At 36.9% G+C, this 26,428-nt stretch overlaps 1 protein-coding gene across 1 annotated transcript in view; it reads right to left on the bottom strand.

Moving 5' to 3' along the window:
- Positions 1 to 428: 428 nt before the first annotated feature.
- The window catches only part of SNX24 (sorting nexin 24), an 88,703-nt gene continuing 62,703 nt past the window's right edge, over positions 429 to 26,428 (bottom strand). Inside the window, exons 4-7 of the mRNA XM_059492068.1 lie at positions 7,926 to 8,020; positions 6,782 to 6,814; positions 5,855 to 5,919; positions 429 to 1,272 (exon numbers count right to left, since the gene is read on the bottom strand). Of these exons, the coding sequence (XP_059348051.1) occupies positions 1,202 to 1,272; positions 5,855 to 5,919; positions 6,782 to 6,814; positions 7,926 to 8,020 (264 nt within the window). The 3' untranslated portion in view covers positions 429 to 1,201. The remainder of the gene's footprint in view (positions 1,273 to 5,854; positions 5,920 to 6,781; positions 6,815 to 7,925; positions 8,021 to 26,428) is intronic.

The following is a 26,428-nucleotide window of genomic DNA, read 5'->3' as shown; positions in this document are numbered from 1 at the left end:
TCCTGGAGGCTGAGCCTCATAAAGATACGGTACCTGAACAAGTGCTGCAGTCACAGGCCTACCTTGTTTTGAAGTCCGGCTTTCCACTCTCCCCAGATGGCTTCCAAACACATTTACCATTTAGAGCAACCTGTGTGTCTCCAGGATCTGACTTATGTTTGTGCCCAGCTTTGCCATTGCTGGTTTTGTGTAACGCTCCCTTCTGCTGATGAGCCCAGTGACTACCTCTGTGTTCCATTAACCTTAATTTTTTTCACCAAGACATACAGTTCTTTAAGGCTACCATGTTCAGCTAAGGCTTTAAATGAGCAGACACACAGGTATTTTCTCACACTTCATGGGAAGACAGACATCTGAGACCCTTCTCAGAGAAGAGAATCTCAGAAAAATTTCAATAGAAAAATTTCACAAAAAAAACACTGAAGTGGTACATTCATGTCTAGTAATTTATTTTATAATGTCCAGCAGCACACATACAAATTTCCAGTTAAATCTGAACATACATATATATGTATCAGTTTTAGTTTGATCATAATCTTAATAATATTCTTGCTTTAGTTTACCACAGAGTTGTATGTTCTGTGACTTATAAAATGTTAATATATGCAAAACAGTCAGCAAGTTGGTGTGGAAAGTAAACAAACACACAAGTTAGGTGTCATAACTGAATGGAGATGTGCAAAAGCCATAGAGAAGCTCCTGGTAAGTCAAATAATTTAAACTGAAATCTAGAAAATTTCCTCAGAGAGTGCTGTGTATTTCAGAATGTGAAAGCATGTTTCCGATTCTGCACACACTCTCTTCAGCACTTCTAATCCATCCAGTGCCAGCAATGGGTAATGTGCTGGGAAAAATCCTGGTGCAAAATGGTTTAGTGTTTGCTTTAAGAGAAATTATAGAAATAATTAGTAAAATTTTTCTCTTCAAAGGTTAGCATAATTCAGTGTATGACTTAGAACATTTAGTGTTAAACAGAGCATGTCAATATATAGAAAGTATAAATAACTTCAATACTGTTGTTTCCGTATCTTTTTTAAAAGCAGCAACTGTAATGACAGTGATTTTATTTAAAAAGTCATAATGCTTGAACTTAATCTCAGGTTGTGCCTCTTGCTTCTGAGCATAATTTTCACATCACAGAATTTTATTCCTGTTAATTCTATTAACCATGACTTCAGCTTCTTCTTGCCTCGTATTACTTCTACCTGGGCAGTAAGTGAGGATAAAATATTCCATGTAGAATGCCATCTATAACTACATTTGGAAAGTCATCTGAAAAAAAAGAGAAAAAAAAGAAAGAAACTTACTTTCTTATCCATGTCAGTACAATATAAATGTTTTTGTGAAACTTAACTAGGTAAGGCCTTATTTGCTTTGGGTTACTGCATCACTCAACTGTTTATCCATGTTGAGGATGTGCTATTAGTAATGCTGTTTCAGCACTAAAGCCACTTTAGGGTAGCAGTGGGCATTGCATGAATGCGCTGCCAGATTTGTAGCTTATTGATTTAAAGGGATGTTCTAATACTTAAGGCTGCTAGGCTCCCGCTCTTTATCTGAATCTTTTCTCACAAGGAAGATGGATTACACTTGCAATTCAGTTTCTAACAAAATCTCAATATACTTGAAGAAATTTTTAGATTACTACTGGGAATACTTCAAAGCTGTTTTTTGTATTGTGGTTTACAGCGATGTTTAGACTGAGAAGACTTGAGGATGCCTGTACAAAAATGATTATTTGAGGGAAGAAATTTTCAGGTTGTCCAATCAACATAAAATGTCACGTTACAAAATGTCATCTTACAGTACTTGAAGGAAAAAATTCCCACTACTTTGTTGTCACGGATGCAGAGGAAACTGCCAGTTAATTTTCACGTTCCATTTGGCATGAAAGAATTGCCTGATAGAACACAATAATAGATCCATGTACATGGATATACACTGTCGCATTAAAAAGATTTTTGAAATGCACCAATATCTGAGGTTTTAATGAAGGGTCTATTTAAATCACCAGACAGTAAAACTAAGAATTTCTGATCACATCTTACAACCTTAAAATTGTTAGCATACTAGAAATGGATTTCCTGCTAAGAGTAGACGGTTCCTGATGTGGAACTTTCCACATGAAACAAAGCTTCAACTATCAGCCTACAGGTATTCACAAAGGGAAGATGCAACTTTTATAAAAATCATTAGTACGTGATGAATTAGATCATCTAATGTGGGTGGGAATTAGGGTTTGCCCCTAACTCTTTCACATAAATAATTTTGGAATTAAAAATACTGAGCAAAGGTAGATTTGGACCCTATAAAAGCAATCCTTATTGTCTTAAATGTGTTATTTCTTTGTTATTAATAAAGTGATATCAGAATATTACAGATGTTATGAACATAGATACTTTAGGATGTTTTTATGAATGGTAACCTCCCCTGTAAACAAGATATGCATAATTCTACCCAGCTTCTCATAGTGAGTCATAATTATAAATGACTTGCTGATATTTTGAATCCTTTAGTGTTTCCTCAAATCCTGTAAAATCATCTGTCCCAAATTACCCTGGCAGAATAACCCTATGCAGCTGTCATTAATGTTACCAAAATACACTTGTAAAGGTGATCTGATGCTTTCCTTATAGATTAAATGATACAGTTCCAGAAACCAGTTTTTATTGGTTCTGCTATAACATACAGTATATATAGGAAAATAAGGATTAATTTTCAAAATTATGCATCCTCACAACATTAGATTTAATGTGAGCCTTTTCTGCTTAAAAAATCAAGCATATCAATTTAGGTTAAATGCAACTAAAGTATATATATAACCTAAGTATAAACACAACAAAGCACAGTCTTGCAGATCTGTGACCCCTGCATGGCTTAAAGAACCATCAGAACAATTTTCAAACAATTGACAGTAAATCTAAGATCCCACTTTTTTAGCTTCCAAAGTATCATCTCCAGTTTGAAGCACATTAGGTTTTTCCTTTATTTTTTTTGAGAATATTAATTTTTTCTTTCTCCCTGTACCCTTACACAAAAAGTAATGTACACTTGGGCCCTCAGACTGTTAAACACATCTTGAAAAAGGGAATCTGAAAATCAGTGAGGTTCGTAACTGTGCATCTTATTCCTGGAAAAACTGTCTTGCAATTCAACAGTGCTTAAAGCCCAGTCACTAGAGTAATGGCAAGATTGTATTTTATGATGACAAGTCACAATGCCATGACTTGCAGGGTAAAAATGTTCTTTGAGGATTATATTCCAGAAATAGTTTTTTATTTTGTTTAAAACTCACCCTATTTTGTACTTATTGAAATATGTTAACACAGGCATTTCTGTATCCAGGAAAGACTTCTGATTGAAATTCACCTTCTTCAAAGACAACATATAATAAATAGTTATTTGTTAACGGACACTTACTTTTGGTCCTAGGTTGAACAACCTTGGCTGTTTTTACAAAGGAATCAGAGTCTATCAAAGTAAGAACTAATCTGAGAGGGAAAATTTTAGAAAGCTCATCTATGTTTTCTCTGTGCTGCAAACTAAAAACAAAGAAGAAGAATTAAAGGCAATAGTAGTTTTGTAAAAACTTTGTTTCTTTCCAACTAGACTTGAGTCAACTAGTAGAGGCTCTAGACTCAGGACTTGGTTTTCTTCTTCCTTTTTTAAACCACAACTCACATTCTAATTTGTGTTTTAATTCATTTAGTTAAAGAATGACTTGCAGTGAATTTGATGTTTTAGGGCTTTCAAATACAAAGAATATTCAACTGCCATATAAAATTCTAAATACTGTGGATCAAGGTCAGAAAATGCCTTGGCAAGAATCTGAAATGTCCTTTATATCATATGTCATTAATGAGGCTTCCTCAATATTTAAATATGTTACTCATTAGAAGAGGGCTTTATCTTAATGCTTTTTTGCATTACTTCAAAGAACAGTTACAAAATTCATTGTAAAGTTCCTAATGATTTCACAAAAAGTAGCCTTACTCAGAGTACACATCATGGAAGGGAGATAAATACCATCACAGAACTGCAGAATCTTGAAGTTTTAGAGCAAAATGTTACATGTGGGCTGGAAATACTAAGCACCATCTCAGTTTTTTGGGATAACTGTATATGAAATCCATTTTCTCTCTTCAGAATGCTATGGAGTTACATGATGTTCATAATTTATACCAGGCTCTTGAGGAATCAAGTATACAATTAGGAGGAGCATTAAACACTAAGATTAAGACATGCAATGTGGCTCACTCGAAGAGTTAGTATAGGCAGCATCTGGACCAAATTTTAAACAGAGGTTTCTCTGTGGGTGATTCTTCATTACTGTTGTCACTTGGGTCAGATGTGACCCTGTGCAGCGACCCCCTCCCCTTACCGTGCTTTGGTTCATTGATTTTGTGATCTGCACTTCAGCCTCAAATGAACATTCAGTCTGTGAAATTAGACTAGTGCTAAGTCAAAGTAAAAGCTAAACAACCTTGTAATGTGTCTTCTGATGTGGACCTGAATCACACTGGACCTCTGTTGTCTGAGTTTCACTCTAGTTACATATTGGAGTTCAGTGAGACTTCATAGGGTCAATAGTGTTTGGCCCTGCTACTAGCTAGCATGGTCGCTGCCTGCAAGAGAGACTGCTTAACCCTCTCCAAGTATATGAGGTCATCCCTATGGTTTTGGTAAACAGCTTGAAAAAACAGCAGAACCACTGCAGCTGGGAGATGACTGGAGGTGATCTGGTCCAAATCCCTGATCAAGAAGAGGCACCTGCAGACACTTGCCCAGGACCATGGCCAAGCAGCTTCTGAGTGTCTCCAAAAGTGGAGATCCAGCACAACTCTGGACAGCCTGTGTCTGGGCTTGGGAAAATACTCCTTATGTTCTAGTCCTGTCGCTGGGCAACACAGAAAAGAGATTGGCTTTGTCTTCCTTATGCCCTCCCCTCAAGGATTTAGAGAAAATATCATCTTGAGAAAATATCAAGGAAGTACACTCCATTGTCTAGGGAAAGCAAAAAAGTTGTTATTTCCTAAATTTATTCTTAAAAATTTAATTCATTTTAAGGCAGTGTGATATTTCTACACAGTATATAGCAAAATGAAACACAATGCCATATTAAAAAAAATGTGCAGCTCAGGGAGAAAATTCTCTTTTGAAAGCATATTTTTAAAATAAAATATTTATTAGAAACAACACGTTCAAACAAGTAAAATGACAAAGCTAAGAGGAACCCACTCTGAAAGTGGTACTTTTTTTCCCTGCACGCATTGAATTTGAGACAGGGTAAATTCTCTGATTAAAAAAAGAGTTCATAACAATTTCCAATGCTCCTTTGAATCACGTAAGTCTAATGTAAATGTCTTGTGAAATATATCACTTTAAGTACACTTTTTTCCCCCATAAAGAGCTCCAGAGATTATAAATGATAAGAAATAATAATCCATGGAATGGATTACTATAAATAAATAGAAATGGAAATACAAACACGCTTGCAGCTGTTGCTTAGGGAAAAAGCACTTACAAAGGACTGGGCCTCCAAGTTCAAGACCTTCAGGCAAAACAGCCAAAGGGTCAACAACAAGAAAAGAAAAGCAGTGTTCTTCTTTTAATTTGAATTCTCAGTAGGTTTGTCTGAGAGAACAACTGGGGGGAAAATTCCACCTTTTTATAAATCACCCACCCCACTTAGTGTTTTAATGGTTTCTTACACAAGAACTATCGTTTTATTGGCAGGTTATTAGATTTTGGACCAGTGTCATTTGACTTGGCCAGTATTAATAATAATAATGTGGTTTATGCAGTGCAGGGTCAGATCAGTGAAGTGCTGTTAGCAGATGACAGGTTTGATTACCGTTGGCTTTAGGCAAGACATATGGATCCCTTAGGAACAGCAGCACAGGCTGGTGGGACAGTTTGCTGGAAAGGTCAAGAACAGGGATGTCAGTATCAAGGGACAGCAAACAGACTGTTCTACAAACTAGCTTTGATAAAGTGAGGTGGTTGAGCTGCCGGGAGTCATGCAGTGCGGTTCCACGCACCAGCGCTGCCCAGAAGGGCAGGCTCCATCTCCGGGAAGCAAAGCTTGCTGCTCCTCAGCCATACACTGATACCCTCAATGTCAAGCTGGAGTAAAGGGGCTGCATCCAGGAGGACTGGCTTGCAGCTCTGAGACTTCCTGATGCTGCTCTGCTCCCTGGCGCGTGGTGTCATGCAGGCTACAATACTACCTACAGCCCGGCTCCATAGGCTCTCCAGGCCACCAAGCTGACTCAAAATGCCACCGTGTTCTTACAGCCCCCAAAGCAGTTGCTGTATCCATCACTTGTGGAGAGAAGCCCTTGGAAGCCCCCCAGGCCTGACTCTCACCCTTAGCCATAGCACAGACAGCCTCCCCCAGCCCTCTCCACTCTGCTCTGTGCATATACATTCCAAGTAGTGCCACCAGATGCAGATGAAGCTCTATCAAATGCATGGGGAAGAACCCAGATCTCTAATTCCTTCTGCTAAATCTTGCTACAAAAAATACATTCCCAGATATATTTGAGAGCTGGCACTGTTCTGTCAGTTTTGTAAAGAATTTCTCAACACTAGCATAAGGATGTTCAAGCCACACTAAAAATGGATAGATATAGCGCAGCTGATGGTAATATTAAACCAATACAATTTTAATGCTAAACTACTTCTAATTTGTTAACTGCAAGGAACAAATAAAGTAAATGGCAATAATTAAAGTAGTTTATTAATCAGGTGCCCTATAAAGAGTAGAAATCAAGCTCACCTTGATTCTTCAGATTCTGTTTCATCAAAAGAGCTGCAAGTAAAGTGACAGGAAGCTTTGGTTACAACAAAATTAATTTTACAATTAAGACCCCCAAATCCTTTAAGAATCACCAAAGGGAGCAATTTGCTGGTCAGTGGCCACATAATGCCACATAAGAAAATATACATGGGAGATTGTATCATTTTATAACTACCACTATTTGAAAATGACAGCATCCATTTTACTGTAAGAGATGAATTTCCATCAATCTATCTGTGAAGTGCTGAGGTGTAGTTCCACTGAGGATACTGGCTGATGTCATTAACTGCAAGTGAAAACTACAAGCCTGATAGCTTCTGAGTCACTCTGGACACTGCCCCGTGCCATAGAGACCTCCAAGGATAAAAGGGCCTCAAAATCATCTTCAGGTAAATTTGCCTTTTCACTACTATGGATCCAAACAGCCTGCCCCAAAGTGGAAAAGGGCCGCGTGGCTTTCTGGGGAGCAGAATGGTAATGCTTCTGAACTATCAACCACATCATCTTACATAGCAAAAGAAATTCTGCCTACAAAGCTCACAGCTGCAGATGGTAACAGAGCTTCCAGTTATACTGGTTTGGGTATTTCTGTAGCCCTTAAACTCATCGTCCCAAGATTCCCTTCTGCCACTGGCTAGGAACACCTCCCAGGGATGGGCAATCGGGTCACTGGGGTAATGTCATCAGAAAGGTGAAAGAACCTCACTTTTGAATACACAGAGTGAGATCATGAAATTATCATGGAATGATGCACTATTTTATGCAGATACAATGATCATAAAACACATGCAAAGGCTTTCTATGCAATTTTAGTAAGTGCTTATGAATATCTTACATGTCAGTAGATACTTCATGATCTACAAGAAAGTCATATTTTTCTCATCTAAGCTCTCCTTTGCTTTCCAAGAATATTACATTAAACTTCCCTTCTGTCGTGAACATGCTGGATTTATTTTACGACCTTTTGGGGATATATAAACATACTTAACATGAACCTAATGCCCATTTATTTTACAGTGTTAAAGTTGGCAGCAAGACCATTTTAAGTCAATGGAATTGCATCAGCACTGAGTGGATATGGGCCTTTTGGCCTCCATATATTTTTCAGTAAAGGAGAGCTTACCCACAGCTTTCTGCTTTTGGCAAGGTAGGTACATGACGAACATTCAGAAAATCGAGAAATATCTTAGGGAGCTCTTCATTTTCTAAAATGACTGTCTGTAAAAAAAAGGCACAACAGAAACCGAAGTTTAAAAAAATATTTTAGATATTGTACAGTTCCATTCAAGCTACTAAAACAAAATTTCTCTCTTGCAATACTTTTCAGTCCTCCATTTTTACACCAATTTTGGAATGCCTAATTTTGATAGGAAAACCACAGTTCTCGATGAATCAGCTTATGCTACTACATTCTTTTTCACCTGCCATCAGTGGTGCCAACCTATATTCCTCTCAAGCAGAGATGTCAGATTCTGGAACTAAGTTACTGGCATGCTCATTTGTGAATAAAGTTCTTTATTTAAAATATAAAACAGCCTCAGCTTAGTGCTTTCATGTTCACCTCACAGAAGACTACCATCTGGCTTGTGAGCAGAAGAAATCTTCACTTTGTGCAGTTTTATTAATGCACGTCTTGGTAAATGACAACAAGGGAAACTCCCTGCTTGGCTTGACAGGTCAGCTTACAATACACTCCATGTATCTGCCCTACGGCTCTGACAAAGCTCTGACCACGCAGCTGCTGGCCAGACTTGCCACATTCTTCCACAACCATGATACAACAGCCACATAATGCCCAGGCTACTTCCTCTGTTTTTTCCCTAGATGAGATGATCTATAGTTTTCACAAGGCAAAGAAAAACAGTTCATAAATTCAACCGTCTCACCTGAAAGATAAAGCCCCTATCTCTTTACTGTTCATACTGACATGCATTCTGAAAACGTGTACTTCACAAGAAAAATTAAGCCATAAGCTTTCTTAAAGAGATTTCCTTCACAAAGGCCTGACCTGAAGTGAATGTATGTATGGAAGAAACTTTGCTGGATTTAAAATTAAATTAACTCCTAGAAGCAAAGCTTTCCATGTTCATCCTGCTCACTTTCCCACCCCATGATAAAAGAAATAAATATAGAGAAGAAACAAGTCTGGAAAGACACATTACTCTTACATTCAGAAGGTAACTTACTCCTGCATGTGTATTCTTTTACATTACAATATCACAAGGGAGACACTGGTATATAGAGGATAGCAGGACCATAAAAAAAAAGAAGGGTTGGAAGAGACATCTAGAAGTCATCTAGATTTTATAGCAGGTTTTATAGCAAATGGTTTGGTTATTTGTGTAAGGAAAACCTGCTCAATAGTAAAATTACATAAGACGTAATGGACTTAAAAGCATTTAAAACCAGAACTATTTGAGAACTGGATATTTTTTTATTTTACATTTACAAGTCTGAATTCAGAGGCTATACTTTCGTAACAGCTGAGGCCATCACTAAAATGTTTGAATAAAAGTTCAGCAAAAAATGCAGCTTTTAAATTTTTCTGTTCTAGATTTTAAGGGATATAACAAACAAGGAAGTCTAAGATGTTGGTAAGTGTTAAGCCTTTCAGTTCACCTTTATATGAAGATGCTGCATTAAAAATGCCACTCTGTTTGCATTCTGCAAAATCAGCAGTCTGCTGCTGAAAAATTTATCCCGTTCTGCATTCACGTTATGCACAAAAGAAGGTGTGGAGGTAGATGCATATTCAGAGAGTGTGTGAATTGCATAGAAATGTGTATGGCTGGCTCAAATAAAACCATCTTGCTAATTATATGCGATGAGGAACCGCAAAAAGTTGTAGAAAGATGTTTAAGGGCATCCAGTACTTATGTGCAACTTCATACCTAAACTCTTGACAGCTTTTTCTAAAAGCTGAGCTGCCTGCTGAAGCTGCTGAATGGAGCAGGGAAGAACAGAAGGATATACCATTTTATTAAGGAAAACTACTGACAGGTCTTACAAGCTTATTTGCTTCTACTTCCACTCACTTGAGAATATCTCATTCTATTTTGGTTTGGTTTTTTTTTTTTCCCCCACAACATGTATCAAGTCAACCCAAGCTCTGCTAATCTTGGCCTGACCACATACCTTTCACAAAAAAACGTAAGCAAATAGTATCCATTTTAATCTGTTAAGCCATACAGTTTGTTAGTGGTCAATAACTCTGCTTGAGTGATCACTAAACTTGAAAATGTAGAATCTGAAGAGAAGCAACGGCAATTTTGCACTGCATTGTATTTGTACACCACCTCTGCTGACTGGGAATATTGTCATTTCCAGAATTTTATAAAGGAAGGAATGACTGCATTGACCAAAGGAGGATTTTGCAAGTGATGTAATATAACGTGACATGGACTTTTAAGCATTAAAAATAAAAATATGAAGTTTACAAGTTAATTATACTAATAGGTGGCAAATTATCTTCTGGCTTGACTTTATTGGCTTTGATTCAACAAGAGGCAAGGACATAATCTTGCCATTTAAAATACACAGTAGAAACCAAAGGAAAGGAGAAAAAAAAAGCCTGATAACAACAACAACAACAACAAAACTAAACTAAACCAAAGAAAAGCCAACAAAAAACCACACAAACCCCAAATCGACCGAACCAACCAATACCAAAATAAAACCTCTAGAAGCACCAACCAGCCACAATGGATTAGGCGAGTGCATATAGGAAAAAAAACCTGAAGCATTCTCAGCTTCCTATTTCAGTTAAAACAAATAACTCTTAAATCAGAAATGTTATTATAATTGGCTTAAGTTACCTGGAACAACCCATAACACAAGAGGGTTTTTACTTCTGTCTGATATCCCGAAAGAAATCCATATTTTTGCAAACCTGACGATCTTTACATGATAGGTGTGCAGAAAAGGAACCAGCAGGTAAAGTTTCTCAACCATTACCTATAATTTGTGATGTAATATGCTCAACTGCAGCATTTGTTCAAGTGAATATATGATACTGGCTTGTAGGCATGACTAGCTATCTTGTTTGCTCTGCCGTCAGAAACTGAAAGATAAATATTTTCAAAGAAATAAAAACTCACACTTAGTTCTTTGTAATGTGAATTTTTGTTGCATCCAAATTCTATCCAGATCATAGCAATGAATTTCAAATATGGGCCCCAGAGTGCTAAGTAAGCTAATTTAAGAAAAAATCCCCACGATGTGTATTTCCTTCCTAAACGAAATAAAACTCCCTCTTCCCCCAAAACTAAACATAATACAACCTCTAGCAAGTGATTTGGGAAGTGACTCCAGAAAGACATTTTTCAAGTCATTGATTTCAGCTGAACTAAAAGTGCCATATTTTCTTAGAAAATTGTAAAGGGTATTTATCTCTTACTGTCACACTTTAATGAACTACTCTGTGCTTCAGGAGAAAAACCCACAACACAACACAACACAAGGGAAAGTCTGATGTTTACATCAGTAGAAACGTCTTTTTCATTGGAAGGGTGCAATTATTATTATGTAAGACAAATCATAAAATCCCAGATTTTTCTACCTTATCAGTTTCATAAAATCATGTTCCCTAAGGATGTCATTGATTAGTTGCACATGTTCTTTCAGTGACATCTCAAATACTTAATTGTTGGTTATCTTTTCTCCTTCAGTAAGTAAAATACAGTCACAAAATTGCAAAGGGACTTGTTCTGCCTTAACCTTAGCTAGATGCCATCATGCAGTGGAAAACAGTGCTAAAATATCACAGGATAATGCTCTCCAACAAGGGAGACATATAAACAGCATAATGATTTCCCATGAGTTTCCTTTTTAGAAAATTGTCACTAAAGCCAGGGTAAATGGTGACATATCTTCACAGAGGACACTGTGAAATCGAACACTGGCATTCTAGTTAGGCCCAAACCTACTCATCAGCCAATTATAACAGTAACTGAACATCTCGCTGAAAACCTGAACAAGACCACTTTGCTAACCTTCAGAGATCATGCCACAGATATGCAGAATTTTCTACTATTATTATTATTATTATTATTATTATTATTATTATTATTATTATTATTATTATTATTATTATTATTGCTGGTTTTAATAAAGAAATATTTTAAAATCAATTTCTTACAGTCATCTATCACACTTTCTTGAGGTTGCTGGAAGAACTGTGGGAAAGGGAAAAAAGAGAGTGGGAGCTGAGTTACAGGGTTTTTACAGACTTTTCTATTCAGTCGGGTTTAGTTTGAAAGGCTGTACTGTTAGGGTGAAAAAGTTCATGACAGTTTTTCCTCTCTTCACAGGGAAAGATGCTTCACAATACCTAATTCAGTGGTGCAGCTAAAACGGGGGAAAAGAAAATCAATACATTCCAGCTACAGTAAGTAGGCTGGAGTGTCAGTCTCCACTGGGACCAAAATCCACATCTTTTAGAACATTTTAGAGTCTATATTCTTCTATTAACCTGCTTTTCCTGAACTGCTTTACACAGTCCCATGAAATGGTAAAAAGGTTATCAAAAGAACACATTAGCTAAAAACCAAGTAGACAAAGGAACCAGACTTGAATGATTAAGCTTTTCTTTTTTAAAGTAATAGCAATACAATAATAATATCCATTGTGAAGAACTGTGAAGAAACTCACTCCCTTGTTCAGTGAGGCTTGTTAGACGTTATTAACTGGGATTAATTCTAAAAAGAATTTCCACTTTTCATTACTACCACAAGTATTCACATATGTAAGAACAGAACAAGGTTATCAAACGTGCTTTAAAACCTGTATAAAGTTTCAAGAAACATGCAATACATGTACAACAACACAGAGGTGAGGTTCCATACTAACCATGAGCTAATTAACACTCCCACACTGTGTATCAAAGGGAAGTCAACAGTAAGAGTGACATCCATGCAGTGGAGCTTTGAAAGGGAAAAAATACTGACTATAGGGATTATAAGACAAAATACATCCAATGAAGATCTAGAAGTTCCAGCTGAAGTATCTGAAATATAATGTAAAGTCACAAGAGTTTAAAAAAAGAAGGACAGAGGGGAATTGCACCTCTGAACCTCAAGACTGGAGGATACTTCCTGTGAGCTTAAAACTCCCCTCGTATCTCATGAGTTACAAATCCATCTATCACAGTAATCTCAAACTATGCAAAGGATAAATTAGATGAAAGGGAAGCCCAATAGTTTAAAAGACTACTAGATCGTCAGTGGAAATATGTATGCAGAAATTCATGACAGTGTCTATAACTTACACTCCCAAGGCAGCTTACTGATTTTTGTTTAAAAATAGGTCAAAAGATGAGAGCACTTTAGATAGAAAGGTAGCTGAAAACACAGTTACAGTTCCAACTAATATTTAACTACTAAGTGCAGACTTGTGGTTAAGCCTACAAATATAACCCATTTCATGTGAAAATAAAATATTGAATTTTTTTTTCCAGAAAACTGGGAACATAATTTAGTGGGAGCAAACTGTGAACTTCTCTTCAGTAAAAGAGGAGACTAGTCCTTGAAAGATTAGAAACAAAGTGCAAGAATGGTTCCTTTGAAAAATACAAATGAAAGGAAGCGGTCAATACAATTTCCTGAGACACTGCTCAAAGGATTGGAGGTTAAGACAAAACTGGATGAGAAATGAAGAAATCAACAGAGCAAAAGGAAAAGAAACAGACAGAAAGGGAAAAAAAAGGACAGGCCAAGTTAATGACGTTATAAAAACTTAGCAGGAACAAGAAAAGCTTTTAAAAATAAGTGACAGGAAAAAGTGATACAAAGAGTAAACATATCCACTAATGACAGACACAAAATTAGATGCTGATTTCAAAATGTATAAATTGAAGTATTTTTCAGAAGTAAGCGACCACTGGGGACGTGAAAAATTAACAAGTAATAAAGACAATGTGAATAGTGGTGGTGATTACAAACGTGCAGGAATACCTTAGATAACTCTCTCTGCCTCTCTCACTATATATATATATAAATCAGTAGATCCAGAAAATCTAGGAAGATACAGAAATTCTATAGTTAGGCTTGGAAAAGTTCTTTCAAGAGGACAGGGGAAGAAGGCTTATAAAAAAGCAACCATATTTACTATTACCATACACAGTAGGTTGCAGTATTGTTTTCTAAAAGCTTAAAAGAACTAAATACAAATATGCTATCATTAAAAAAAACCCCGCTGAACATTCAGGAGAAGCAAGGCGCCTCACTTACCCAGTCCCTCTCCCAGGGCAAGATCCAACTGGCAGTGCCATGGAGCACCAGGATGCTCACCTGAGACAGACAGCATCTGAGATCTCTTACACAACCCCCCAGACCAACAGAGTCACTGGTAAATGCCAGAATTTCCTCATAAAACACTCTAGGTACAAACCAGCCACAAGAACTGCCTGCACACAGCACAATTCATTTTACCAGAGGTCCATGTATTTTCCCTGTTCACAAAGTTTCTGCTGTTCACTACCAGAGCTTTATGAGACATCCGTTACCTATACATTACATTTTGGAAAACACAAAGGAAAAAGATTACCAAGACAAATAGAGAAAAAAGAAAAAGAAAGATAAGTGTAAGAAATGTAGTTGCAAAATATAACACCAGGGAAATTTCAAAATTGATATGTTTTTGCTTTCTGTCAGTCAGGTACTGCCCTCCTTCGATGCTGATCCTTGTGCATCAGGGAGAATGTTGCATGGGAAAAAGAAGCAAAACCCTGCAACAGACCTGACCAGGTAATTAAATACTATCAAAAATACATAATCTACTTCAAAGTGGAAATGTCAGTTCTACATTTTTCAAATTTGCAAGTCCTAACCTTCTTCCTCTAAGTATCAGGGTTTAGTGTACATCCCTGTCTACTTAATATGTGACAACCTTCTTAGAATTGTAGACTTATTTAGGTGGGAAAAGGTCTTTAAGACCAACCCTTACCCAGCACTGCTGAATCCATCACTAAATCAAGTTCCTAAGCGCCATGTTTATGTCTTTTAAATAAATACCTCCAGGGATGGTGACTCAACTGCTTCCCTGGACAACTCGTTCCAATGCTGGACAACCTGTTCCTTAAAGGAATTTTCCCTCACATCAGATCTAAACCTCCCCTGCCTAAGTAGAGGCCATTTCCTCTTATCCTGCCACTTCTTATCTGAGTGAGGAGACCAACCCCCATTCTGCCACAACCTTCTTTCACGTAGTTGTATAGTGATCAGGTGCCCCCTGAGAAAAATTTTCTCCGGGCTAAATCTGCCCAGCTCCTTCAGCTGTTCCCCAGAGGACTTGTGCTCCAGACCCTTCACCAGCTCCATTGCCCTTCTCTGGACATGCTCCAGTGCCTCAATGTCCTTCTTGAATTGAGGGGCTCAGATCTGAATGCAGGATTCAAGGTGTGATTGTGATTCAAGGTGTCACCAGTGCCCAGTACAGGGGAACAATCCCTGCCCTGCTCCTGCTGGCCACACTATTGTGGACACAGGCCAGGATGCCATTGGCCTTCTTGGCCAACTGGGCACAGTTGGCTCATGTTCAGCTGATGCCAACCAGCACACCCAGGTCCTTTTCTGCTGTGTAGCTTTCCAGCTTCTCTGCCCCTAGCCTGTACCACTGCAGGGGGCTGTAACACCTCAAGGGCAGGACACGGATCTTGGCTTTATTGAACCTCATCCAGCTGGCGTCAGCCCATCAATCCAGCCTGTCCAGATCCCTCTGCAGAGCCTTCCAGCAATCAACCCTGCTACACAACTTAGTGTCATCTGCAAACTGACACAGGGTGCACTTGATCCCCCTATCCAGATCATGGATAAAAACTTTGCACAGGGTTGTCCCCAGCACTGAGCCCTGGGGATCAGCACTTGTGAGTGGCCAGGAGCTGGCCTCCACTCTCTGGGCCTGGCTGTCCAGCAAAGAGTATGTCTGTTCAAGACATGAGCAGCCATTGTGAAGCCATCAGCATTCATGACTGTGAGATTTAAACTCAGAATACCCACCATACAGTTCTATTTTCCATTTTTTTCGAATCCTCATCAAAGCATTTCCATAGTTGAGATCATAAAATACACAGAAAGGTATTTGCTTTTAACAGTAATGCATCAGCAGGAGCACAGTATTCCTTCAAAGAAAACTTATTCATTTCTGGATTAACAATGGTGTATAACATCTTGTTTATATCTGCATTAGAACCAGAGAACTAAAAAAATTACAGTAATAATGATGATGACAGTAACAACAATAGCAATAGTAATAATAATAATAATAATGATGATAGCAATAGAGTACCATGAGAGAACTGGGTATTAAAGTGATATGCCTGTACCAGGAAGATAGTAATAACAATAAGGAGTAGAATTATTGGCAACAAACATATACACATGTGAATGGAAACATATCACAGAACTGCTGTTACTGAAACAGAGAGACTCTGGATAGATAGTTACTGACTATAAATAACAACAGAGGAAAGAGACCCTGTTTCAATACCTACTGCAGCTCTTGAAAGGTCAGAGCCTACTTTCACTTCTAAAAATCTTTTGACAAACCACACCACCCCCCCCCCCCCCCACCAAAAGCCTTAAGGCAAACTCAGCAAAGATAAATAAGTTGTTGCAAGATCCTTGCAAAGATAAATAAGTTGTTATAAGATAGGTTAGGAGAACACTGCTCCGACTGATGCATACTGGAAAAAATGTAACAAAACAATGATAGACCTTAGAATGGCCATTAGCAATTGGGGGAGTGAGTTGCTGATGGCTATAATAGCAGTTTCACTTCTTTTTAGCTTCATGAGGAATCTCCCACAGCTCTAACTCATTTTGCTGGCTTGGCTCAGAAGGGAAGAGACAGATGTTTGCTAAGTCTGAGGAACTTATCTATGAAAACAAGTCTCGCTTTCCACAAGAATGACAATTTCATGCAAATCTTGTATCAAAATTTAAAAGTCATCTGAGCAGGATTTTCTCATCTGCATCATTTCTACAAGACACTGTAACAAAAATGCTATTCAACTCTACAATAACTTCTTATTTTGTATCTCTGACATTTTCTTGTCAGATGTTTTGGGTCAGGGTAAACTCTTGAGAAATGATTCTACATTCCCTTTGAAACTAATTAGACTAAGCAGCAGGTACCCACTCCGAAGTCCAAACAAGAGAATGTAGAAAGCCCAGGGAATTCACTTCACCTGGGGTTAATGAACTCAATGATGTCATTTTTGCAGAGGTAAAACAGGAGTAACATAGCTGGCAAAATATATTTAGGTTTATATAGTGGTGTTTTTTGGGTTTTGTTTGTTAGTTTTGAGTGTTGGTAGCCCTTTCAGCACAAAACACAGTGTTGAATAAGTACTCCAGGCTGTTTCGTAATGTTGGAAGTGTAGTTACAATGAAATTGGCAAGCTTTATTTTAAAAATTCTGAAGCTTACTTAAATTTTAGTCAACAAGAAAATACATGCTGTGTGCAAGACATTTACTTACCTTAATTAGCAAAAGAAAGGTAAAAAAATCTGTGTGTAGGGCTGAGTTTTTTGGTTGGGTTTTTTTACATCTGAATAGTTAATATACTAACAATTTACTCTGATATCTTGATTCTGCACTTGAGGGGTGATTGCTAACAATGGCAAAGAAGCACAAAGTATATTGTGACCACTGACAAACTTAGAAATAGAGAAAAAAAAGAAAACTGGAGTCAGTCCTAACAGTACAGATAGATATCACAGGTATAGAACTAGAATATGAATGTATTTGTTAAAATTTGTGAAAGCAAAGGGCCTTCTCCTAGCAAGAGAAAACCTTGTTTAAAAACACACACTTATCCATGTTCTTTGTATTAACTGCTGTTTGTAAACATTCTTATGTTTCAAACATTTCCATTGCCCCACAAGAGAGCAAGACCAAATCAACTTAGAACAATGCAATAAATGCTGTGCTGATAGTATTAGCAATTGATTAAAAAAACATCTGTTTTCCTTGCTTTGAAAAACACTCATAAGGAATGTCTACTATGTATTGGAACCAACAGGTTAAAGTCAAAGATACAAACAATGTCTTGCCTGCTTATGCTATAGAAACATCATAAGAAATGGTCAAGATGTAATGACACTTAAATATATGGATATTAAAGCATAAACCAGAATTTCATAAATTACACAAGCAAACTGAAATCAATGTCAGAGAGAACAGAAGTACATTTTTAACAGATGCTGATATGCATGTTTAAATTAAATTCTTGATAAGTAATTAACTCTGCTCTCTAATAACTAACTCTGCTTGACAATATTTTGCCAGGGGTCATTACTCAGTCATTATTTTCATTAAAAAGAAACACAATACAAAAGAAATAGAGGATAGTAGAGCAGTCATAATGGAGTAAATAATTTTATTTTCCTAAATAATCTAAGAACAGGAAAATGCTCAAGACTGTCCAAAAGCAACAGTAAGCATTTCTTGCAGTAAGTCACTGCAGAACAGTCAGGTGAGCAAGAAAGGCTTTAATATGAAACACTTGTCCAGTTTTGTCACCACGTGTCTGAATTTAGCTCTCACACTATAACACTTGTGGATCTTGACAGATGGGTTATTCCTATGTGAAAAGAGACTGACCAAGGACTGTATCCTGATCCTCAACATCACCCTCTAAACTACTCTGTCAGGAATAAGACTACAAATTAACTAAAATGTTTTGGCTTAGAACAAACATGCCTATACTGTATTTGCTGACATCCTCTTCTATCACATATATGCATTTTTTTAAAATCTGCCAAAGAATTAGAGATCTTGTTCATGCCAAAATTCTGCATTAAATATCCTTCCACATACATTTTCAGAGAAAGCTGACTTTCATGTCATGCCGGCATGTCCTCCATTACAGGAGAGATCCAGCAGCAAATTATTAAATTCTGTATTCTTCAGTTAAATTACCTGTTTGCATAATCAATCCCAACATATTGCAGTATGATTTTGTCTTGCTAATGAATCAACAGTCTTTACACAGATAGGACGAAACATGTATAAATCAAAAAACCACAGCAGTTAAGACTAGTGGTGTGGAGCCTGAAATGCTAAATTCTGGCTATTTTTAAAATCCTAAGTACTTGCTTGCTCATGAATTCAATCTGCCTCAGGAATTAATGTCATCAGAACTGTCAGAACTGGACAAAGTAATTCCCTTCCTCTGCAAACACAGAACTCCTGCTTTTTGTTCACACAAGACTTCCCTGTTTTTCTTGTAGAAAGCCCACAACCCTAAAACAATCCTCATAACCCCCCATTCTTCCTTTTTTCACTCCTGCCACCCTGGCAAAAAAAACCTCACCTCTCTTTCAGAGAAATGAGCATGCCTTGTTACATGCTGCTCTGTAACTATAGGAGCAAATCAATAGCAGCTGAATGCCATCTGCTTCGGGCAGCAGAACAGCACCAAAAGTGTGAGCAATGCATCTTCCCTTATTGAAAGGTTATTTTATGCAAGTAAACAATTCATCGTCTTCTTGCACGCTTGATGCTCATTTACCACTTTTGATCAATAAAATATGCAAAACAACAAAAAAATTGAATCCTAAGAGTAGTTCTGATGCCAGTGTGATAGGTAATCAATACCAGGTCTCTGTTCAGTAAGGCAGCCAGTAGGGTAACTCCTTTGTTGTATGAACCCAAGAGAAAGTGTGGAAATGTGTCTCATAAAACGCAATAAAAGAGTGAACAACACAACTTCTATCCTGGAAATTAAAAAAAAAAAAAAAAAAAAAGGGAGCCACTATTTTGGTTGCGTTTTCCCCCTAACTATCAAACGTTACTAATGTCAACTTGCTTGATCCTTTCTTGCAAAGAATCAGCTGTTACGGTGTTGCTAGAGCTCCACTATCACTACACAGATATTTGGTTAAATTGTAGTCATTACAATTGGACAACAAACCCTCTTCCTTCTGAAGCTGCTCTACCTTATTAAGCCTCAGTTTTCAATGTATTTATGGTTCAGGTGAACTCAGTTTTTCTGTTAAAAACAAACTGCTATGGGAATTTCTTCTGCACAGTGTTTCTTTTAGTCAGACCACAAACTGCCTTATTACATTAAGCCTCTTGACAATTGATTCGAGTAGAATACTTCTCTCCCAACAAAGGAAACAACATCATTTTTACAGATACTGCAGAACAAAACCTCCAATTTAAACAGTTTCCTAAAATAACATAAAATACTTGAAATAACAGCTGCTCCCCACAAATGCTCTCTATTTTAGTGTACCAGATATCCTGACATTAAAAAAAATTTAAAATTACTCTCTCCTTTGAAGAGCAATTTTACAGATTGTATCACAAAGCCACAAGTTAAGCTGCACACTCTGTATTCTGATCCGCACTTCACACCAAATTCTCTTCAATCTTCTTTCCTGCATATTTCTAGAAACACAATTATCTGGGTATGTGACCTTTACATACATTTGGTTATTTGAACTGAAAAGCTTGATATTCTTCTGTAGAAGAGTATCTTATGCAGGGCTTTAATTTAAGAAAACTAATCAGTACAATTAAAAAAAAAAAAAAACAAAACCAAAAAACTTTGATTTTTAAAATATTTGCAATGCAAAGACATTTTCCAATGCACAGGCTTTGAGAAAAGTTCTATTAAAATAAAACCAAGAAATACTGAATAAAACCCTATTTCACCATAAGATTATAACCAAACAGTAACTTGTAGTCAAGCAGCAATACTTTTACGTAGGAAAGGCAAAATAAAATTCTCTCATTACCAGTTCAGTTCTCATTATTGTTGCAAAAAGAAGGCAACTGGAAGAACATATCTGTAAATCAATGTGTATAGAATTTTTAAGGTAATTACTGGTAATTAAAAAAAAACATATTCACACATGTGGAAAAAGTCCCTCTGAACAATCAATGAAATTTACTGAATGTAAGATAGATTTGGGATTAGGATTTATTTAAATAGGTGAATTAGAGGCAGGTTTATAAGCGACAGTTCAAAATTTTTCTTTTATTACCTTGTAAGACCCGAAACATTTGTAGTGGTAACAACCAACTGTATAATGTAGTTTGGATCATGTTCCTCCCGCATCCCTTCTTCAAAAATGCTTATGAGTTTATATGAACTTCAATATATGGCTTGCACACATTTATAGAAGCCAAAACAACTTTGATCAAATTAATAATACAGAACATAGTAGTGAAAGTGCAGTAGCTTGGAGTCAATGACCCAACTAGCAGCAAGGGTATAATTTAAAGTCAGAAATTTCCAGTGCATGCACCGTTAGCCACAGTGAACCTGTTACTGCTCTAAAGGGAATTGTTTGCCTCTTATTAGATTTTCTACAGCACAGCCATAAGTGATAAATGTACTGCTGTACTCACTGTCAAGTTAATCAATGCTGCCAAAGTTTTGTTGACCTAACAGTAATCCATAAAGTGAGCGGCATTTTCTCTATCCCTATGACATCTCGGTCCTCAGTGGGGATACAAATCTTACAACAGCTTCTCAAAAAGAAAAAAAAACAAAAACAAAGCAAAGCAGGGTGAAAAAAGATATTTTCAAAATTCTATCTTTAAATTAGCAGACTGTGAGAATGCCTTGCTTCTCTGACAAATTGCTTAAAAATGATGGCCATACAATGGAATCAGTTTGATGGCTAAAATACTAGCAAATGGATGACTTCATGGAGGATAGAGCCTTGCCTGCTAAAGAGAAGGTAAAAAACAGCTTCATGAGTCTTTCACAGGAACAGATGTGAACACGATTTACATGTAACTATAGATTAGTGCACTGGCTGGAACAGAACACATTGCAGCAATTCTGAAGACAGTAATGTGAAAACAATAATAAAAAATCACCACCAATAAAACTTGTCTATTGCTGTGTCTAGCTGTAATTCACAGTCCATGTGAGGCATCACCACTAGAAAGATGAAAAAGTCAGGAAACAATCCCTGGTAAAACAAGCTGCTCTATAAACAAACTGCTGCCATGCTCTCACAAGCAATTATAGACGTATGAAATATGAATTGCCATTGATTTTTCTTCTAGAGGTCACTCTGCTCCATGTTTTACGCAGTCTAGGCATTTATTTGGGTGGCAAACTGACAAGTTTTAACAGAATTAACAGAGCAATGTAATCCTTGCTCAATCACAGGTACTTCATTATGGTTCTACTCCTTGACACTTGTCCCTCCCAAAACTTACCAGCAAGGGAGTCCTTCATAAAAGTGAGGAATGATGCAATTACTTGTGAAAAGAGACCATCCTAACTTGGTCAGTGAATGCGTATTTACCTTTCTGTGCTGATGGTACACAAGTGGCATCAGCTGGAAGGCTGCACTTGTCACACCATAGCAATTCTGTGAACAATGTTCTGATTTGGTTAAAAACTGTCCACATTCTTGTTATTGAAAGAGGAATAACTTCTCCAAAACAGAGAAAAAATATTACAATTTAGCCTGCTAACAGAAGCAGAAGAGTTATCTATACTTCCATTAAAAAATATCATAACATTAGAATGCTGCAAGAATGCCAAGATGTTCTCTATAAATCCCATATTCTTGATGCTATATTCTCATTTAGCAACTACTTGATGTTCCTCACTCAGCAACCAGAGAACTACTTAATTATGGTCAGTAAACTCCACAAATGAGGCTGAAACTGAGTATCACAGATTAATGAATCATACATATATTCTGGCATTTTAGACAGCAATCTTCCTTATTTCTATTACTCACTTTGGCACAAATATTTGGTCTCCATGTTTTCCATACAAGAAGAATTAGTAAAAAAATGTGGTGTTGCACCTTTTCTTCCCAGTGGTTATTATTTCTCTGAAGGCTCTAATTTACTTTTTAAGAAAGCTGTGGCATCTGAAGCTAGGTAAAAGTGTTATTTAAGTCACACCTCGTGGTGCTTCAATGAGGCAACACAGTACTATATAGAGTGGTACAGAAAGATTAATCAAACTCTAGACTCCATGATGAGCAAATAAAAGTGAGTATGCCACCAGATGTGGATATAGTGTAACAGTTCAGAAAGGATTTATAGTAGATCTGAAATCCACAAAACACCTATCATTGTCTCTTGACTGGCCACAGAGATGACCTTCAATACATGATCATCAGAAGACAATACTAAACTTACATGTAGATTGAATTGAATAAGATTGAATAAAGTCAAAGGGACAAAATTAAATACCAGGGGAAAAAAAAAAAGAACAAAAAAAGGCTGAAAGATGGAGAGCTGAAAGAATCTGAAGTTGAAAGAATCTGCTATAGATATAAAAAAAAGATAATATAGTGGCTATAACTGGCAAATATGCTACAGGAAAAATAATTTACATGTCTCCATACACACAATAACAAACCCATCAGTCTAGTCTGATAAGAGACTTCTCTCTGACTTCCTTGGTGAACATCACTGCTCTGTAAAACTGGGCAAAAATAATTGACAAACTAAAGAAATTTCGATTATTTTTGAAATATTTGTCACTTAAAATTTGGGTTGAAATGTCAAGCCTGGCTGCTGGATCTCTTCACGAAAATGCTGTTTATACTTTTACATTAATAATACAGTTCCTGAGTTTCTGCATTGAACTCAGTTATCAAGAGCCTCCTATAACATTAGAGGGCAAATTTGTCATAAAACCTGCTAATCTTTATTTCCAATACTATGAAAAGACCTCCATATTCTGTGGTAACTTGCTCCTGCAGTACCTGTTCTTGTAATTCCAGCACTTAAAACTGGATAACTAATTCAGGTCACATAATTAAACTTGCCTGAATTTGATTAATTATAAAAAAATTCCCCCTGTAAGGCAAGTAAGCACTACTGCATGGCATTTAAATACAATATCATTACAGAAACACAAATTGCTTCTTAACTGTGAAGTTATACAACTGCTGCTGTTGAAAACTGTTAGCGCATATCATTGCTTGACCTTGACTGAGTCCAAATACACTGAGAAACGTCTGATGGGATAATGTGGAGATGGCTGCTTAAATGCTGCTGGTTGCAAGACTGCAGACTCTGAATTCTGTGCATGGCCATTGTTCCTCCATACTCTCCTGTGGCTTTGTGCATGCTTTTCTTTATGAGTGTTACACCAGGAACCTTTCCCACTGAACTATGTGTGAGAGCTGGACCCCATAGTGAAAGTGCACTTGGAGATCTGAATGCCGCATCTGGAGAAACTAAGAGAAGTTTCACCTGTCTAATTTCTTCATCATTTTTGGGAGATAATCTGAGGTTTTCAGAATCCAGCATTAAGGAGAAGCTGCTCAGAAGACCATGGTTACACAGAATACAGCTGTGATCTTATTCAGGTGTGACTTGCCAGCAAGGATACAAAGAAAAATACTGTAAATTACCTGTATTCAAAGTTCTGTGTCTGTTAAAGCATGCTTGTTATCATCAGTTCATGAGCTGCTATGACAGCATACTATCATGGTTATGAATGTTGAATTCCTCTAATGATGATGATATTCCAGAAATAAAAAAATTTGAAGCTCAAAAAATGGAGGATGAACTCTCCCAGTCAGATACACATAAGTGGAATGACATTTTCTCAGAAGGTTTTATTGGGAAAGTTATCACTGACCTTTTCATTTTCCTAGAATAGATGTACCCAGTGAGTTGCAACAGCATAAGAAATAAGATTTTTATCCAACCATTTTAAAACTGTAATTCTGCAATAGTAGACTCCAGCTACATGGCTGCTGTAAAGGCCAGAGATGCACCACACAAACTGATGCTCTAAGAGAGCAGTTTTAAAAGTTGTGGCAGCTGGTATATTTGTGCTGTCAATTTATGGGAATGATGTCAACACACAGAGCAGCAATACAACTTACCTAGCCAAGGTAGTTCTACAAAAACTGAAGAAATCAGTCTATTTCATGTGGCCCCTTCTTGATGGAGTAGATTACTCCAAAGCAGAGTATACAAAACAATTATCAACAAGCAAAAAACTCGTAAAACAATTTAAAACATATTTATACTTGAAGAGTATGAGTTTATTTCAATATCTAAGGTGGCAGAGAGACTTTCTCCTCATGATGATGCGTGCTGTCAAAATGCTGACACCAGCATTCAGGTGCTTTTTCTATTTTGTCATTAAGAGAAACATCCAGAGGATGCAGAATGATGTTTGCACCATGTGGACGACTGCAATTTGGCATGCACAGGCAGCTGGAAGAAAGGAACAACCATCCAAAAGGCATAGGAATACAAACCTGTACTAAAAGGGAATCAAAATACAGTGTCTAAGATAAGTCTCTACCAAACACAGGGGTTACTGATTATTAACATAAGCAAAGCACACTTGGAGATTACTGTGTCTACAAACACAAGTGCTGAAGTATATGCAGGGCTTTCTTATGCTTTAGATGCAATTAGAATAAATCTTCTGATGTTTCTGAATTGTATGATCTGTTTCTTCCATGTCTTTTATTTCTGTATCACATTTAAAATTTTTCTTTGTGCTTAGTGGCTACTCTCAACTCAATTTTGCTGCATCAGTACTTCTTACTGCTTTACGTAAAATTTGCATTCATTGATAATGTTGGTTCAGCCTGTTATACTGAGCTTTGAACTAATTGCTCTCAATTAATCTGTTCCACTCTTTGATAGCTTATTTATCAGATTGGGAAAGATAGATTTAATGGTGCTTGCTGGAAACAAGTTCTTTAATTGGAAATACCTGAGTGCTTAGCTCACTTCGTGCTCTGGCAATTAAGGACAATTTGGAAAAGCGTTTTTCCCCCTACTTGATTAGATATCCAAAGAAGCAGACAAAACAAATGACAACACCACCTAGCAATATTGGTTAAAATAAAAGCCCAGCAGCCAAATTACTTACTATGAGAAATGCGAACCATCCCCATCAATTCCAATGCTGTGTTACATTCATTTTGCTGTATCTTTGCCTCCCAAGTAGGTAAATGGCAAAATTTCTTTCAAAATGCATAGCTCTATGCCTGCCTCTATACAATTATCCCTTTCCACAAATAAGCCAAATCAACAGAAGAAATTATTTTTCTTGATTAAGCTCCCACATTTCTCTTGGGATGAAACAAAACAAACAATTAATCTTTCCTTATTTGTTCTCAGAAGAACCTGCATCCCTTAAATGTACAATAACCAGGGTACCTGTGGCAGGCAGTCGGCAGCAATTAGGCTTGTGCTGAAAACGAATGGACTAGAGTCAGAATGCCTAATCTGCTGAGAGTTTCTACAGGAGGGCAAGGTTAGACCAGGAAAATTCCCTTGCTGTGGAAACACTGTTAAAAATTACCACCTGACTTCAGCATAATTAACAAGGTTTGGGAATTTATATGAACTGAGTAATTGAAAAGAATTAGCAAGAGATATATACATTAATCTTCGCCAGTTACAACATGCCTAATGAAATTAAAGGTTCTACTTCTGCTTCATGCTTTGTTTCTGCAAACTTTTTCATCTACAGAAGAAAAAGTATATTAGATAAAGACAATTTTAAGAAATTAAAAAGAAGAAACTGCACCACAAGCCTCAATTTTTACATCAATGCTTGAAAATTTTCTTATATATAACTCAAAGTGTTTATCAAAAGTAACCCTGGAAGTTTCTTATTTTAATGTCCATATTTTCAAAGTCTACAGAAAA

This window comes from Ammospiza nelsoni, chromosome Z (genome assembly GCF_027579445.1).
Source record: "Ammospiza nelsoni isolate bAmmNel1 chromosome Z, bAmmNel1.pri, whole genome shotgun sequence".
Classification (NCBI taxonomy): Eukaryota; Metazoa; Chordata; class Aves; order Passeriformes; family Passerellidae; genus Ammospiza; species Ammospiza nelsoni.
This window is presented reverse-complemented; position numbering and strand designations above follow the sequence as displayed.